Genomic DNA, 18,448 nt, shown 5'->3' with positions numbered 1-18,448 from the left:
CTTTCGCCTTACGATTCGTTAATAATGTTCTTTCTCAACGTGAACAAATTGTAGCAATATCAGCATCAGTGCTGACTACTAGGAATTGATCATGGAAGACCAACAGAGCAGCTAAACTGCATTCACCAAGTCTGAAAGAATATAGTATGCTTTAACAATTGATCATGATAGCATCGTCTGTTACAGTAGATACAAACAATAAACCACCATAGTTCAGAGTTACAAACGGGAATTCAAAGAAGGCAATACGTACTCGAGCATTAATTACATACAGAGACTAAAACATCGATCGATTGGTCGATCTAGCAAAAAATGCAGAGCAAGTTGCCAAGAATTCAGAGGACCCTCCCTCCCTCCCTACCTACCTCATATGCACAATCTTCAGTACTAGCTAGAAGCTGGCTGCTCCATGAAACAATCACATTATACTCACAGCCTTAGCTACAGGTTGGAATCAAATGCATCTCCAGGTTTGGACTACTGATTTCAATACAACACCACAAGCAGAGGACTGAAGGTGCAGCCACATTATTCAGGAATTAACTAGGATCCTCTTTCAATACAGTTATAGTAGCATCCTCTTCCTTACAGAATTAACCAAGGGAGCTTTATTCAACAAAAGTGGCCAGGGTACAATCAGCCAATAAATAGGCTGCTAACCAGAAAAGAAAAACGACTGCTCATCACCATAAATGTACATGCTTTTGCTTGCTATAATGATATTATTAGGTATACACATTGGCATGTTGGATGGTGATTGTACATGCATGCTGCACATTCTGCTTATTTATCCCTACTGGATTGATTACTGTTTGTTTTCTCCCTTTACACAGGTAACAACTAGTAGTATACATACATATACATGGCCTAGGAATTTCATTTCATTTCATTTCCTACCTGTGGAAACAGAGCTACTTCTCGCCATCCTTGTCGTCACCGCCGGTTGTCGCCGGTCCATCATAACCGCCATCTTTGCCATGCGAGAAGTGCGATTTGAGCCCGATCCAGCACTGGTAGTAGTCGAGGTCCCGGGAGGGTGACTCGAGCGCCCAGCGGCACACGCGCGGGATCAGAGCCGACTCAAACATGAAGGCCAGCGTGCCGCTCAGCCTCGTCGGTGTGTTGGCTTCCGGCCCGCCGAGCTTGCTGATGGTCGCCTCGTACGTCTTGGTGTCCGGCCCGTGGGGTGTCATGCAGCTGTGCAGGCTCGCGCCTCCCGGCAGGAAGCCGTCGGCTTTTGCCTGTGTGTTGCAAAGCTCAGTTCAGGCGTTCAGGAAACAGATAACGGGTTCAGTTCAGTTTATACCGAGACTAGAGATTTATTACCTCGTATACGCCATAGATCAGCCCCATGAACTCGCTCATGCAGTTGCGATGGTAGTACGGAGGGCGGAACGTGTTCTCGGCCACCAGCCACCGAGGCGGGAATATCACGAAATCAAGCAGTGCCACGCCAGGCTTGTCAGTTGGAGCAGTCAGCACTGAAAATGTGAGGAACAATTCATATGCACACGGTTATCAGACACATAACACAAGAAGCAGCTCAAATGCTCCCCCCAACTGTATTATCATCTCAGTCAGAAGAAGCAGTCACCTGTGTTCACTGACGGATCAGCGTGATCAAACAGGACAGTGTTAAACGGACAGAACTTGCTCAGATCGTACTGAAAGGAAAACAAAATTCAAGTTAGGCACACACGGCAAGCTGTAGGGCCAAAGAAAATCATTCCACATATGACCACTTATAAAATTCCTAATCACTTATGTAAACAAGAAAAAGACACGTTTTAACAGTTAAAAAGGGACTCGATAGATCGAGGCGTCCACACTGCTGGAATGGGTTTGTTACCTTGTAAGGGACATAATTTCCATGCCAGGCGACCACATTAAACGGCGAGAAATCCTGTGTGGCGGTGAAAAGCTCGCCACCATACTTCTGCACTATGACATACCCAGGGCGGTGTGCTTGCTCGAACCATGCCGTGGGGGAGAGGAAATCCCTCGCCGAAGCCAAGCCATTAGCACCTGCACACCAACCACCCATCAGCTAGGTACCTTATAACAGCACAGAATGCCAATTCAGTCTTGCAGTAGAATACAGAAGGCGGAGGCACGAGTATATTACCAATTGGGCCGAGATCAGGGAGCTGGAAATGGGCGCCGAAGATCTCGGAAACGTAGCCGCGCGAAGGGCCGTCAGGCAAGTCGACGGCGAAGCGGAAGCCCTGGGGAATGACGACGATCTCGCCGGGCGGCACCAGCATCTTTCCGCACTCGGTTGTGATCAACAACTCTGGGCTTGACACCAAAACCGTAGAAGGTGATGAGGATGGACATTCCCATCAATGTAAGCATAACTGAACAGGAATTTTTAGTCCTTTTTTAAGTATGCTATCAATCAATTGCACATAACGACAGAAGGCTGGGACACTGAAAAGGACAGAATTTTGGGTAACAACAGAAAGCTGTGATGATAACTCTAGTGGTAGTGTGGCTGAATATCTGAGACAGTTCCAATCAAGGATGAACAGAGCAACAACAGGTTGGTAGCTAGACAAAGACAGCGTTATGTCTGAATTTGGTGGGTTGAAGCCTAGAGGACTCACTCCCTTGCTGGGGCACGATGAGGAAGTCGCCGTCGGCGTTGCAGAAGGCGCACCCGTCCATGGACTTGTTGGCGGCATACCTGGAACAACAGGGCATGAGCATTAACAGGGTCAATCAGCCAATCAATTTTGGTCTGAATTTCGAGCTGGTGAACAGAATGAACTGTGGAGTGGAGTGGCGAGCTGAACAGTCTGAAGGATGGTTCAGTTCAGTTGAGCAATTAATAAGCTACAGTAGAAAGAAGCAGAGGAGCAGAGTAGGTACTCTACATGTGGACTGCGAATCCGTGGCGGAGGAAGGAGCTGCCGGCGCCGCAGACGGTGTAGAGGCCGTCGATGAAGTCGAGCTCCGGCGGGCCATCGGGCGGCGGCAGGTCGGCGGGGCGCCATCGGAGCTGGGTGGGGGTGGCGAGGGCGGCGCGCGGGTCGTGGAAGTCGGCGAGGAGGCGCGGGTTGGGCGGGTCCCGCGGGTGGAAGGGGTCGTGGGTCACCGACGGCTTGATCCGGTACATCCACCTGCAGCCAAATCAAATCGGAAAGAAAGAAAGAAAGAAAGAGCGGATCTTGATTCAGCCTCCACTGGAAGAAAGAAAGGAGGAAGAAGGCAGTAGTAGGTACGTTCGTAGGTTGCGGTGGCGCGGGGTGGTGAAGGAGGTGCCGGAGAGCTGCTCGGCGTAGAGCCCCAGCGGGCAGAGCAGCGGGCTGTTGTGGCCGTCGGCCGGGAGCGCCCCCGGGACGGCCTCCGACGCGAAGCTGTTGCCCAGCCCCGACAGGTACGCGTACCCGTCGCCGTTCTGCTCCGGCTCCGGCGAGCGCGGGTCGGCGGGGCTCCCGGACATGATCGGCGAAGAGTGAGGGAGCGAGTGGCAAGCAGGCGAGGCGTGTGGGAGTGAGGAGCCTCTCTCTGGTGGTGGTGGCCGTCGCCTAGCGTGCCGTGCCAATGGACAGGATGGAGCAAGTGTCTGAGTTGAAAACTCTCTCCCAAATCCCAATGGCAAGCAGCCAAGCACTACTACTCACGGTGCTGCTGACTCCGCGGCGCCGTAGCCTCCCATCTCATCCCAAAATGCTTTATTATTACACACGACTTGGTAAATCCGGCCCTCCAACACCCGCGGACACCCCTTAAGTAATGTACTCTTAAACTAGCGATCTAAACACTTTTTTTTTATTAGTTCACATATATTAGTTTACAGAGGGAGTAATCTCTCGTACTATCTCAAATCCATACGCAACTACGTTCGATGCACAAACATTGTCCGGTTAATCCATCACTACTAACTAAACATGCAATCAGACTATCAAAATTTAGCATGTTTGGCTATGGAGTTCATCCACGACTGCCCTTTCCTTTCCTTTCTCATGAAAGTGCCGGTCGAAGACGCAGTACAGATCGAGCCGGATCTGCTCGTCGCAGAAGCTGTCCGCCTTATCCTCCTTCGACGGCGGTCCGGTCATGGCACGGACTGCCCGATTCTGCTCTCGGGCAAGGGCGCTCGTGTTCCTCCGCTATCGTTTCTTCACAATGCAGGTGCGGATGGCTTCCTCCTCTGCGGCCACCCGCGCCACCGCATCAACCGCCTCCACCTCGCCATTTCCGCCGGCGGACCTTATCCTCTCCTTCCCACGGCGGGCCGCCAATTCTCTGTGGGACTCATAGTCTGCCCGACCGATGACAGGGAAGGAGAGGGGTTCTGACTGCCGAGACCGCGAGGATTCAGCACAGAGGACCCGAGCAACCCTTGAATCGACACTATGGAGTCATGGCGGACAGAAATCCATCCGTCGGGCTGGTGTTTTCTTCCCGCAGCGGCGGAGTGCAATTCAGACTGCCATTGCCTCGTCCAACCGGCACGGATGACATCCCAGTCGACGGATCCGGACTGGTCAGGGTCTGATCCGCTTCTGCAAACACCTAGAAACAATCCTCCCCGTTGCTGGTTAGTCCAAAGCTGCTGCTCACACAAAGTGAACCCAGCCCAGATACAACAAGCACCCACCCAACAGGCACCAGGCCACCTTTGCATTGCATCGCTTGCTTCCACTGCATGAGCATCCCATCCCATCCCATCACATCGCATCCCAAACCCCAACCCAACCCAACCTTGCTGCTGCCTGCCCCCGCACTCTTCTCACCACCTCTTCTCCCCATCTCCCACATATACACACGATTTTGCATCCTCCACACCTCAAAACTAACTGCTGCCTCACACCCTGCTACCCTCCACCAAAGCCATGAGGGGCTTCCCGCTGGCCATCCTACTGCTGGCGCTGCTGCTCGCCGCCGGGGAACTGCATTGCGCAGCAACAGCACCAGCGCCACCAGCAAAGGCATCATCGCCGCCACCGCCGACACCACCACAGCACGCACCACCATCGCCTCCGCGGCGACACCGACCATCGCACGGACGAGCCCCGCCGGTTCCCCGCAAGCAGGACCCTCCATCATCACCACCGCCACAAAATCAGGACCCTCCGCCTCCCTCGCCGCCGCCGCAGCAGGACCCTCCATCGCCGCCGCCACAGCAGATCATGCCGCCAATACAGCTCGTGCCACCAATTCAGGACCCCGACGCGGCGGCACCAGCGGCTCCACCCAGGGGCGGCAACCGCTCCGCGGTCTGCACCACGCTCCTCGTGTTCGGGGACTCGACGGTGGACCCTGGGAACAACAACCGCCTGCGGACGACAGCCAAGGCCAACTTCCCGCCCTACGGCATCAACTTCTACGGCCGCAGGCCCACCGGCCGCTTCACCAACGGCAGGCTGGCCACCGACATGCTGGGTAAACACAACACACTTCTTCCTCTGTCTGTCTCCTTTTGCTCTATGTGGATAGTGCTGCTGCTGTTTCAGGATACCTGACATGGCAGATTTGCGGTGGTTGTGCAGCGGACAAGCTCGGTATAATGAGGACCATCCCGGGCTTCCTTGACCCGACGCTCAAGCTGGGGCAGCTCAGGAAGGGGGTGAGCTTCGCGTCCGCGGGCTCTGGATACGACGATATCACTGCCACCACATTAGTATGTCGTCAGCATCAACTGTTAATATTTTCAGTCATATCACTGCATAAAAATGTAATCTATTTGATAGAAATCTTAGTGAATTGGTAAAGCACAAAGATCATATATGTGGTTCATTCACATGAAATACAAACCTGCCTCCTGGTAGAGTTAGACTCATAGAGCAGGCATGACTGGTCATGCAACAAGGTTGACCTAAACAGGACCCAAAAAAGGTTCAGTACTTGTTGGTCACTGGCAAATAAAAATTCCCTGTAGGACAAAAAAAGTAATGCTGTTGAAGAAATCTAAATGAAATTTAGATACTCATTCATGAATGTACATTATGATGGCAAATGGTTTAATCGGGGAGGTTTCGTAGATGGTATTGTAAACAAATTGTGCAAGCTCATAACTGGAGGTTACTCCACAATCAGTGCTGTGGTAGCTATTAGCTAAGCTTCTTTCTTACTTGTAGAGCGCGTTGCCATTCCGGAGACAACTATGGCACTTCTGGCGCTACAAGCTACTGATCCGAGCGCTGCTCGGAACGAGAAGAGCAGAGCGGATTGTCAACAGGGCTACCTTCATCATAAGCGCTGGCACAAATGACATGCTCCTAAACTACATCGCATCGAACCGATCAGCTGGCCCCGTCGCCATGCTGCGGTACGAGAACCACCTGATAGCACGCCTTGGCAATTATACCCAGGTACGCATGGACTTTGGATCAGAACTAGCTAGCATCGACCCAGCACATATAGATCTTGGATGCTCTGTGATCAATGCTGGATGTATTATAATGCAGGTGATGAGGATGCTTGGAGCGAGAAGGTTCGTGTTCGTCGGACTACCCCCGATCGGCTGTCTACCGATCGCAAGAACATTGCTTGGAAGGGATCCAGATGGATGCGACAGCGACCTAAACCAGCTGGCGGCTTCCTTCAACTCGAGACTGGTTCAGCTGTTGAATTTCGTCAACTACCAGCCCCGAATGAGAAGCGCCTACATAGATACCTACACAATCATACGGGCAGCAACAGACAACCCTCAGAATTACGGTAGCGCGCTTCACATCTCTTCTAAATATTGCCATGCATGATCACTAAGTTCTAAAGCATGGCTAACCAATGTGCTGTTTTGTGGAATGAATGAATGGATGAAATGTAGGGCTGACGGAGGTGTCGCGAGGGTGCTGCGGGTCGGGGATGATCGAGGTCGGCCAGACATGCAGAGGGCGAAGGACGTGCCCAGACCCGAGCAAGTACTTGTACTGGGACGCTGTCCATCCGACAGAGACAACAAACCAGCTTATCACAAGCCTGATGCTGGACTCCATTGCCGGAATCTACAGCTAGAGACCCAAGTTCAAGAGGATCCTTTGCGTATGGCAAGCTAAAGTGTAAAGGCCGCTACTGGGACAATTTCTGCTTTCTTTCTTTCTTTCATTCTTTTACATCAGTGTCATGATATCCAACTGTACTGCAAGTGTCATGTGCTATATCTAACTGTACTGCAGTTTAGTTGAGTTGTAAGACTAGAGTGAAGATGTGTTACTGTAACCCTTGCAACTGAAGAAAAAGACACAGAATAACTAGGCTGGAACAACAGCATGAACGAACAAAATTAAAGGGCAGGTCAATTCCTTACCAGGGTTCTTGCCGCTGTTCCCCATGGAGTAGAGGTCAATGCAGGGACAAGGGAGCCAGCGGTGTAGAATATGATCCTGCTATGAAATCACAAATGTTAATCAGGTCAATGTTGTGGCTTTCTCACATCATCAAAATATTGGGAAATGATAATAATTGACACAACCACGAGAAACCGTATGAGATGGCATCAGACAAGTATCAGGATTCATGGCTGATACATCTTCTAATATCTCCAACCTGGAAATTAAACAACCTGCAGAGCCATAGACAAATAGATAGATAACAATTGTTGGAAGTTTTAAACACTGCTACTCATGATTCATTAAGAAGAGCGCATCACTTGATAATCCCAGAATATTGCCATCAGAACAGCATCCAAAACTCCATACCAACAAAGTTTAATAAGGCTGGCCAGTTACACGACGCCACCACCGACACAGAACACGATCCATCCATCCATAAACCCCAAAGAGACCAGGCCTTCCTTCCTGCTGAAGCCTTTTTCACTACTGCTAATAGTGCATTCCAGGATAATGAAGCGAACCTACTACTGCTACCCACTGCCTCCCAAAATCTATGTCCACAGCCAGAGAGAGCCGGTCCGATCCGCCGCTCACTTCTTACGCTCCTGCTTCTTCGGCGGCGCGTTCACGAGCTCGTACTCGATCTCCGACATGTTGTTGTCCTCGTTCACCTTGAAGTCGGCGGGCTCCTCCACCACCTCAATCAGGCCCCACTTGTCCACCGCCAGCCTCATCGTGTCCTTGAACATGTCGATCCTGGCGTTGCGGAAGATCACCGTGTTGCCTGGCTTCAGCATCTCAACTGTTGACAAAAAGAAATGCCACTTATTAGATGAGCCAGTGATGCAACTTGAACACAGCGCATAAATGTACACAAAATGTTATCCGTTCAAAATCAGATAAATAAACCATTAGAATGCGATCAACTAAACTGACTTTGGTTACTTATTAGAAATCAGCAACAGTCATTAAAAAAGCCTTGATGATGTGTATAAAAGGCAATCTAACTCGGAACAAGAAGAAATTTGCCCCATGCATGTCCATCTACAGCATGTACAACAATTTTACAGATGTTTCAACAGGGCAGACAATCTATCTGTATTTGGCATATCAACACATAAAGCATGATAAGACAGATGTAACAGACAATATAATGCTGCTATGGCCCATATGGTAATTGCAAGCAAGTGGGGTTGTGCCATTCATGTCCCACCCTGGTTACCCATAATAGAGTGAGTTTTACTTCAGTTAAGCATGCGCGCACATTTTATGTACTAAGAAATTAGAATTTTGTGCATGTCCCTTCAAATCATACACAAGCAAGTCAGTTTATCAGGTATTTTTCCTGATGCATGCCAACCCATATTCGACAGAGAAACCTATGCATTCTGACCAACATTAGAATACGGAAAATCAAATGACAATGATTACGCCAATGGTAACTGTAATAGAGACCCAACATTTCATGAATAAATAAGCATGCAGTGTTTACAACAAAACACGCTAAATGCCCCTTGAAATCATGTTTAGAAAGGCAATTTCAAAGATTTCTCCCCAAATGCAGGACCCAATGATACCATGGTAACTGTAACTGATTCCGTGACAGTTGAAGAATATAGAAGCATATATAATGCAAGCAAGAATGTAGGTAGGCTCCTGAAATCATCATGTATACACAAGCCGATTTCAGAGATTTATCCCCCAATGCAGGGCCCGAGACATCACTGCCAACTTTAGTGTAACAAGAAATCAAACAATGACAGCACTCATGGTAAGCAACTGCAAGCAATTAACTGTACAAGATGTTATCCTTCAAACTAAAACTAAACTAAACTAAACTAAGATAAATAGACCATTAGCATGTGATGAACAAAACTGACTTTAATTAATTAGAAAACAGCATCAGTCACTATACATAGGGAAAACAGATTATGTAGTACGGTTTCTATATCAGGAAGTGAAAGTGTAAATCACACATCAACCAGCGGGTTCCAATAATCACGTTATGGGCATCCTCTATTAACAGGATATACATAAGGTGCTTTCAGCATCCACAGTTTCACTTCAACAAGCCTTGATGATGATATGCGTAAATGGCAATCTAACTCGGAACAAGAACAAATTTGCCCATGCATGTCCCCCTACAGCCTAAACAGCAATTTTACAGATGCTTCAAGAGGGCTGACAAACCCAGCATGATTTGGTATATCAACCCATAGACACATATCATGTTGAATAAGTAAAGCATGCATGATACACTGATCCTAATCAGTGTGGCAGTAGCACATTCTCATAAGAATGGAACAGAAAATACTCCCTCCGCACCCAAATAATTGTCTTTCTAGCCATCTCAAATGGACTACAACATACGGATGTATATAGACATGTTTTAGAGTGTAGATTCATTCATTTTGCTCCGTATGTAGTCACTTGTTGAAATCTCTAGAAAGACAATTATTTAGGAACGGAGGGAGTAGAATGCTGCTAAGACCCACAGCAATTGCAAGCAAGTGGCTTTGTGTACCCACATTGATTACGCATCACAAATGCTGAGTTTTACTTCAGTTAAGCATACACACAGCTTTTCTGTTCTAACTTGCAATTTTGTCCATGGTCCTTCAATCATACATAAGCAAGTCAATTTCTGAGATATTTTCCCTAATGCAGGCTAACCCATATTGCACAGGCAAAACTATGCATTCTGACCAACATTAGTATAATAACAGAAAATCGAGTGCTACTGATTACACCAAAGGTAACTGCAACTGAATCCCCAACAGTTGATGAATAAAGAAGCAGCACTCTTAACAACAATTCACACGCTACATGCCCCTTGAAATCATGTATACACAGGCAATTTCGAAGATTTCTCCCACAAAACAGGACCCAATACATCACTAGCAAGTAGCAACATTAGTGTAACATGAAATCAAGCGATGATAGCATGGTAACTGCAACTGATAATACAAGCAACAATGTGGCTAGGCTACATGTCCCTTGAAATCAGCATGTACACAAAAGGTTTCTCCTCCAATGCAGGACCCGAGACATCACTGCCAACATTAGTGTAACAGAAAATCAAGAAATGACTGCACCCATGGTAAGCAACTGCAAGCAATTGTCTGTCCTCAAACAGTCAATGGATCAAAAAGCATGTAAACAACATAAGCAACAATGCAACATGTCCCCCAGATGTGAGTTTTACTCAAGTCAAGCATATACCCAATTTTATCCTCTAACTTGCAATTTTGTCCATGGACCTTCAAATCATAAGTGCACAAGTCAGTCAATTTTACAGATACTTTCCCTGATGCAGGCTAACCCGTATTCCACAGAGAAACATATGCATTCGTACCAATACCTGTTTACCAGAAAATCAAAAGATGATGGGTATACATACACATGGCTACTGAAACAGATTCCCCGGCGATTCATGAATAAATAAGCACACACAGCTTAAACAACAACAACGTAAGCTACATGTCCCTTGAAAATCTTCATGTACATACAAGCCAAATTTAAAGCCTTCTACTGCAATGCAATGCAGGACCCAAAACATCACATGGTAACTGCAACTGATTCCCCAGCATTCGATGAACAAACAAGCATGTATTGTAAGCAGCGATTTGTGACTAGGCTACATGTCCCTTGAAAATCAACAAGTACATACAAGCCGGTTTGAAAGCTTTCTCCCCATAATGCAGGCAGGACCCAGTACATCGCTACCAACATCAGTGAAACAGAAAACCAAACAATGACTGCTCCCATGGTAAGCAACTGCAAGCAAATTTCTGTCCCCAAACAGTCTGACGGATCAACAAGCGTGTATAATAACAACTTAAACAACGATGCAGCAACCGCAGGAAGATGAAGCTGCTCCGTCCAACAGGACAGAAGCCACAACAGCAAGCAGATCTACATACAAATCATCTACAGATGGCGTGAGGGGAAGCAAGCAAGCAAGCAGTTAAATAATAATCTAGGCAAACAGCGCGGGGCGAATCCATCCGTCCGTCCGTGCACCAAGCTAAGGGGCAGAGGCAAGGTACACTATTCGTCCACACATGGGGCAAGCAAAGCAAAGCGAAACGGCGCGGATGAGACGGGCGAGGCAAAAGGGGACGCTTACTCTGGGCGTTGCGGGCGGTGAAGAGGACGGTGGCGGTGGGGTCTCCGACGAGGCACTCGGCGACGCGGGTGCGGGCGGTCGGCTTGTCGAGGACGGCGCGGGCGGAGAGGACGCGCGCGGTGAGGTTGTGGCCGTGCGTCTGCGGCAGCAGCTTGTCGATGGTGGTGAAGACGGGCTTGCGCAGCTGCACGGCGGGCTTCGCCGCGGCGGCCGCGGGCTGCGCGGGGGAGGGGGAGGGTGCGGCGCGGTTGGCGGCGGGGCGGGGCTTCGCCGTCGACATCTCGCCGGAACCCTAAACCCTAGAGAGCGAGCGCCGAGGGGGAGGGGGTTACTTGGAATGGAAGGAAGGGGATGGAGATGGTTCGGCTCCTGTATAAAGGAGCGGAGCAGGAGGCGAATGGACGGGCTGTATATGGGCCTGGATGTGGCCGGGCCCAGGTTGAATTGCCCGCGCGGAACACGCGCCTGGTGGACTGGAAAGGGTTGTCGCCGACGTGTACCGGGCCGAATCCGAAAAGGCCGGCCAATCCTTTCGGCATAAATCAATGCGTCCCTAATCTACTCTGTGGTTGGAACCCCTAAAAAAAACTAGTCTGGTTGATTACTCGAAATCACCGGGTAAGGGTTTACCCTCGCAAAGTTCACTCCCCACTTTCGCACACATTTAAAAAATGACACACTGTATGTCCGCAACTTGTCGCAACTTTAGATTTTTTTTTCTTTTTCGTGTATATTCATTTATTCAAAAAATGTATATCACTTGAACCATGCGTCGAAATCCTGAATTGTTTTCACAATCAAATTTCCCACGTCGAGATATTCAGCATTAGATTCCATGTTAACAGGTTTTACCCAACTCTTTTAAAAAAACTAAAACAAATACCAAAAAAACGGCAACAAAAAAATGAATAGGAAAAACCGGGAGTTCGGAAGCATGGTTGCGGGTTTTTCACCTTTTCCACCGTTTCTTGAGAAGCATAGCTTGTGGAAGCAAATATGTGCTTCTCGTGGAAGTGCATATATTTATTTATTTTCTCTTTTGGAGAAGCAAATCTGTGCCTCTCGTGAAAGTACATATATTTATTTATTTTTCTCTTTTGGAGAAGCACAGCTGTGCTTCGCAGAAAAAAGCAAAAACCAAATATTTTCCAAAACATAAGAAAAAGTAGGCAAAAATCAAAAAGGCAAAAAAAATATCTAAATCTCAAAAGCATGTACAGGAACGTAAGAAAACCAAAATCCACAGGGAGCGCCCAGCACGCAATGTGCGGCGGCGGTTGGGCGTACCACTTGGCACGCTCCTGGCTAAAAATCAAAAGTTGATCACAAATTCAAAAAAAAAATCAAAAAATGTTCACAAAATTAAAAATAGTTCCCGTATTTCAAAAAAGGTTTTCAGTTTCAACAATGCGAAATTGAAAGTGTTCCTGGATTCCAAAAAGTGTTCACAAATTTGAAAAATATCTACATACAAATGTATATAGACATATTTTAGATCATAGACTCATTCATTTTACCCCGCAAAAAAAAAGAAAATAGACTCATTCATTTTGCTCCGTATGTAGTCCATATTGAAATATCTAAGAAGACTTATATTTAGGAACAGAGGGACATGAAGTTCTCAACTTCACAATATGTAGCTTTGCCATACCGAAATGTTGATCCTGCAAGTACAACGTTGTCTTCATAAGTTCACGTGTTCTGGCTAGCTCCATTCTTATTACGCCCTGCTGCCCAACAAGCAGATGTTGTAGTTTGCATCTGAGTGTTGTATTGAATCTTGCCCAATGTACCATGTCCATCATGGAATATGTTATGTGCGAATGCACAAGTATATATGCAGTGCTTGTGGTTAATTAACTGTTTTAATGATGCTATATATATATATGCCCACACCTTTTGATTTTGGTGTGCAAAAGTATATTTATTCTGTATTATAGTGTGTTATGTGTTATCGGGTTGGATATGATTGGACCGGGTAGGGCATTTGAGACTCAGGCACTTTGAGGCATTTTACATTATAAACAAGTTTGCCAAGGGTTACTTCTATGCTGTGAGATAGATGAGCGCATTATCAGATCAGCTTCATAATGTGATAGCACGTGGCTTTCCTCCTACCATGCCGCGGATAAATCGACAAACGAGAGCCTTATGAATATTAAAGTGGTGGTGCATAACCATGAGACCCTTATGAATATTAAAGTGGTGGCGCATAACTATGAGGACATAAGCAATCATCTGGAGAAGAGGTTGCATGCCATAAAAGAGTCTCACGCACAAGAGCATGAGGTGTTTGAACCAGTTACTTTCACACCGAGGCCATGGCGTTGATCGTTGATGGACGTCACCGGTCACCTATTCTTCTAACTTTGGCGAGTACCAAGTGATACATCATGCCACCGGCTCCTGTGATGCACCATGTAAACTACCGCATGATCTCCCTCTCCTTTTGTGAACATAACCTCTTTAGCGAGTTTATACATCCTTTTGTACTTAATATCTTGCACTTAGTACTTGCTCTTTAATGTTTGCGCTTCTAGTACTAAACTTAATGTCAAGTGGTTACCTTTTGTGGTCTCATGAATGCATTGAAATCGATTATCTCGTGACGATGTTGAACTCGGTGATGTCTTGCTTCTCTTAGAATTTAGTGTTTCTTCTTTCTTTCTTTTTGTTGTCCTGCCTGAATACGTGCGCTAAACCAAGATTGCTACTAACTTGAGCATTACATGCTTCATCATACGTTGGGACCGGCACTCGCGTCAAGTCGTGATACTGATCTAGTAAGGATAGATCGTTCTCGGAGTGGGCTGCGTGTAGCGGTTTCATCGATTCCGTGAGTATATATATTGTAATTTTGCTAGAGCCCAACCGCCACTATAATTAGAACTAGAATCGTACGAGTAGTGATAGGGAGAATTAGCGAGTACGTATGTTAGAATCAATATCTCGTACACAGAAGAACTACTGGGGGTCATGTACTTTTTAGACTAGCCACAGTGGGGATTAACTTAGACTAGTAACATAAGTCTATGTTACTACCTCTACAATGGATAGTAACATATATGTGGTGTCATGCAACACTTCACTTATTACGCTGTAGACTCATCTTGCCTTTATATGTGTGATGTTATTCATACTACTACTAGTAACTACCTATGTTACCATATGACTCTCTTTCTTCATTAATTACTTGCCACATCATCTATTTTGCCTAAATATGTGTGCTATTACCACCTATGTTACTCCCAATGTGGGTAGTCTTAAGTTGGGATGGGGGCACTTGCCCCCCTACCCAGGGAAAAAATTATATGAGACCGAGTCTTATCTCTCCCCAGGTTAGACCCGTCTCTGAGTCTGACAAGTATCATCATCAACTTCAATGCATTAGGGGAGTCGTCTTCTGTCTCAAAGCACTGAGACAGGAGAGCCATGAAGAGGCGCAGAGCAGCTGGATGACACGGTCGAGGGTGCAGCGGCGGGCCCTCGCAGTCCGTCGGGATCCATGGTGAAGCTTCGATGCTGGACCGATATACTCCGATCCGTGCCGGTGCTGGTCCCTGGCGGCAGTGTCCATCGTCCCGTGGTGTCCGATGGCCGGATCTGGCGTTTGGGTGTGTTTCCGGGGGAAACCCCTGGCCGGCGCGGTGGCCCCCCAAAGTTGACGTCTTCGGCACCGAGCCCCTCCTTGGAGGCTTTGGGGTGGACCCTCCCCCTCCCGCCTCCTCCCTGAGCTCCGGCGAAAGCCGTTTCTCCCCAGGTCAGGGCGTCGACGGCACCACGGTGGTGTGTTCCTTCTTGAAGGCGGTGGTCGGGAGTTGCTCTTGGTGGTGGAGCGGTTGGCGTCTCGGCTCCAAAGCATGGCGGCCTGGTTGTCCTGCTATTCTTCTTCGGTCTTCGTCATGGATGCACGCCTTCGTCCGACAGCTCACGTCCCTTGCTCCGTGCTGCCGCTGCCAGACTGGTTCTCGTCGGGTTGGCCTTCCGTTGCTCGTGGGTCAGCGTTGGCTGCTTCTCCTTTGGCAGCTCGGTCACCTGGTGCTGGGCTATGTGTAGCCACTCTGCTGGTCGCCGGTGCGGCACCCATCGAGCCTGGGTGAAAGGGTAGTGGCCCTTTGCGACGGTGGAGACAGCTCAGTGTTGCCCAAGTTTGGCCATGGATGTAGCCGGCGCTCAATGCTTGCACGGCAGTTCCCTCCTCCCAAGTACCTAGTTGGCTAGTTGGTGTAGGCGTCGGCAATGATGCTCCATTGTTGCCTTTGTGTTGTTCTGCCTAGCTCTATGTATCTTCTTTCCGCTTTGCATTGCATTCTTCTCTTTGTAATGTGGTGCCCCTGTAATCCTGGTTGGTTGATGGCTTTGTTAATTCAAAGTCGGGCTAGGTTCGAACTCTTCTCGGACTCGGCCGGCGCCTTTTCTCTACAAACATTGGCCTCATAGACTAAAAATGTTGAAATCGAACAACACCCCGACCTATGGAGTATTTTCCTTTTTTCTTTTGAGAACGGAGTGATCTTCTCCCCTCACGTTGGTGTCAATGTATCCGACTCTGTAAATGCAATCAAGTTTCAAGTCTGAAAGTGACATGAAGGTTCTTTCGTCTGCTGGTACCCATGTCAAGTGAAGTGGAATCTTCTCCTTTGTACCCAAGTTTAAATTTTGTATCTCAATCAGACATCCAATACTTTGTGGAACGGAAGATGGGACTTTGGCCCCGGACGAGTGTGCGCGCAGGCGCAGGACATGTAAAATAGAACATCTTTTCTTCCAAGAACAATATTGTGTATGTAGCTAGCAGTCAAAACTTACAGGGCAAGAAATTTACATCAGTTTTTGACTTTGACTTGATCATACACAAAAACGAAACTCCCTCCTATCCAAATTATTTGATGCATCCTCTATACAATACTCCCTCTAGTGTCAAAAGTCTTACATTATGGAACGGAGGGAGTACTGAATAGAGATTGGATAGAGGTTGCGTCAATTAATTCGAATCGGAGGAAGTACATGAAATGAAATTAGTGATTTTACCTACCTGAGTTTGACTTGATTATTATTGTTTCGGCCGGCCAGAGATACATTCCTCGGTCCACACATTTAGCCTAGATTCTATCTAATCATCTACACTCTCTGTTTACAAATATAAGATGTTTTGGATATTGTAATATATGATAATGATAAATACAAATTAAAATGAGTGAACAAGCGAGAGCGCTGAGCCCCGGAAAAATAAAAATCATTAAAACTACAAAAAATCTGATTTTTTTGCAAGCAATATGCTAATGTGCGTGATGTTCGTGCATAAAATGGTGGAGTTAGGACATTCGAGGAGTGCGCGATAAAAAAGACAAAATTCGGCTATGTGAGTAAGGTTACTGTTCACACACTATTTGGACCGGTTTTCTTTTTTTTACCACGAGCTCCACAGATGTCCAAATGAGATGAAATTTTGCACGGACATCACACATGCGAACGTCTTCCATACCAGAAAATGTCAAAAAAATATGTTTTCTAGTATTTTTTTTAATTTACTGTAGCTCGGGAGCAGATGAGCCCGAGCACCGAGTTGGATTTTCGGTGAACAAACATACTAAAGTGCATCTATATACATTATAATCAAAAAAAAATTATAATATCTTATAATAGTGAACAGAGGTACTAATTACTATTAGCTACCATATAATTTTTTTTTGCGAACCAACCTGTGGTTGGATGGCTAGAGGGACAGTGGTATCCCAGCCCACCAGGGTTCAAGTCCTGATGCTCGCACTATTTCTGAATTTATTTCAGGATTTCCGGCGATGCGTTTTCAATGAGAAGAGACGTTTCCATCGACGATGAAGCGCCTACGGTGATTTCGTAAATCTCAAGATGATATGCTAGCTCAGTCCCTGAAAGGTGCTCATAAGATAGAATGTGCATGTGTACGTTCATAGCAGTGAGTGTATACACATATGTATAAGCGCTTAGGTCTGTGCTGTGTTTAAAAAAAGACCATTTATTATTATTTTTTGAATGCACTGGTGACTACTGCTAGGATGAGTAGGACGGATGACCCACCCAGGAGCCAGGAAACAAGTCAACCGGCCCACATATCCCTGCCGTAAAAACCATCGAGATCTTCTTCTAAACTAAACGACACTTGATGTCCCATGCACCCTTTTCTTTTAAGAGCACCGGGTAAACCATGCGTCAAACAGTAGCTGCGATGCTAAACAGTGGCAAAAAAAATCGAAAAAACTTTCGATATGTTCATTTTCAATCATGCTAGTACAATGAACACCAGAAATAATAAAAATTACATCCAGGTCCATAGACCACCTACCGACGACTACAAGCACTGAAGCAAGTCGAAGGCGCGCCGCCGTCATCGCCCTCCATCGCCGTAATCGGGCACAACTTGTTGTAGTACACAGTCGGAAAGTTGTCGCGCTAAGGCCCCGTAGGACCAGCGAACCAGAACAACAACCGTCGCCGATGAAGAATAATGTAGATCGAAAGGATGCAACCCAAAGACACACGAACATAAACGAACAACGACGAGATTCGAGCAAGGCCAGCACAGATAGATCTACCGGAGACACACCCCCACACAACCACCAACGATGCTAGCTGCACCACTGAAACGGGGGCTAGGCGAGGAGATCTTCAACGAGCCGTCGTCATCTCGCCTTCCTGAGCAGAACACAAACCCTAACAAAATTGAAGGGAACTATTAAAATTGAAGCCCTCCCACTGGCCCTTGCCAGGATCCACCGCGCCCCCATGGCCCTAGAGCCACCGGAGACGAGGCGGACCTGCGCCGGCGCTGGTGAGAGGTAGAAACCCTAGCTTTTTTGAGGATGAGGAGACGCGAGAGTATTTGCTTTTATCCCGCAGTTGTGGCAGTTGCCAATGCAAGTAAACAGTGGCAAAATCTCCCTCAAAAAAAAACAGTGGCAAAATCGGTACTGTAAAGGAAGCAATCTACCCTTATGTTCTATTGTTGCGTAGGAGTATTTAGTTAATTATAATTTTGATTGTTAAAGCCGCCCCA

General features: G+C 47.2%; 3 protein-coding genes across 3 annotated transcripts; 1 reads left to right on the top strand and 2 right to left on the bottom strand.

The window, feature by feature from the left end:
• Positions 1 to 528: 528 nt before the first annotated feature.
• LOC119288429 (homogentisate 1,2-dioxygenase-like) lies at positions 529 to 3,591 on the bottom strand. The gene is made up of 8 exons (XM_037568052.1): positions 3,225 to 3,591; positions 2,877 to 3,122; positions 2,607 to 2,686; positions 2,126 to 2,293; positions 1,850 to 2,025; positions 1,595 to 1,664; positions 1,327 to 1,481; positions 529 to 1,241 (listed from the first exon to the last, which is right to left on the bottom strand). The coding sequence occupies exons 1-8, from the start codon at positions 3,443 to 3,445 to the stop codon at positions 912 to 914; spliced, it is 1,446 nt and encodes a 481-aa protein (XP_037423949.1). The 5' UTR covers positions 3,446 to 3,591; the 3' UTR covers positions 529 to 911.
• A 729-nt stretch (positions 3,592 to 4,320) lies between these two features.
• LOC119290030 (GDSL esterase/lipase At5g45950-like) lies at positions 4,321 to 7,202 on the top strand. The gene is made up of 5 exons (XM_037569163.1): positions 4,321 to 5,391; positions 5,499 to 5,629; positions 6,087 to 6,320; positions 6,417 to 6,669; positions 6,779 to 7,202. Exons 1-5 carry the CDS (start codon positions 4,842 to 4,844, stop codon positions 6,964 to 6,966), a joined length of 1,356 nt encoding a protein of 451 aa, XP_037425060.1. The 5' UTR covers positions 4,321 to 4,841; the 3' UTR covers positions 6,967 to 7,202.
• A 375-nt stretch (positions 7,203 to 7,577) lies between these two features.
• On the bottom strand, positions 7,578 to 11,734 carry LOC119290029 (uncharacterized protein At4g28440-like). Its single transcript, XM_037569162.1, has 2 exons — positions 11,413 to 11,734; positions 7,578 to 8,085 (listed from the first exon to the last, which is right to left on the bottom strand). Exons 1-2 carry the CDS (start codon positions 11,690 to 11,692, stop codon positions 7,874 to 7,876), a joined length of 492 nt encoding a protein of 163 aa, XP_037425059.1. The 5' UTR covers positions 11,693 to 11,734; the 3' UTR covers positions 7,578 to 7,873.
• Between the last annotated feature and the right edge of the window lie 6,714 nt (positions 11,735 to 18,448).

This window comes from Triticum dicoccoides, chromosome 4A, assembly GCF_002162155.2.
Source record: "Triticum dicoccoides isolate Atlit2015 ecotype Zavitan chromosome 4A, WEW_v2.0, whole genome shotgun sequence".
NCBI lineage: Eukaryota > Viridiplantae > Streptophyta > Magnoliopsida > Poales > Poaceae > Triticum > Triticum dicoccoides.
The sequence above is the reverse complement of the archived record's forward strand: the minus strand, read 5'-3'. Positions and strand labels throughout refer to the sequence as shown.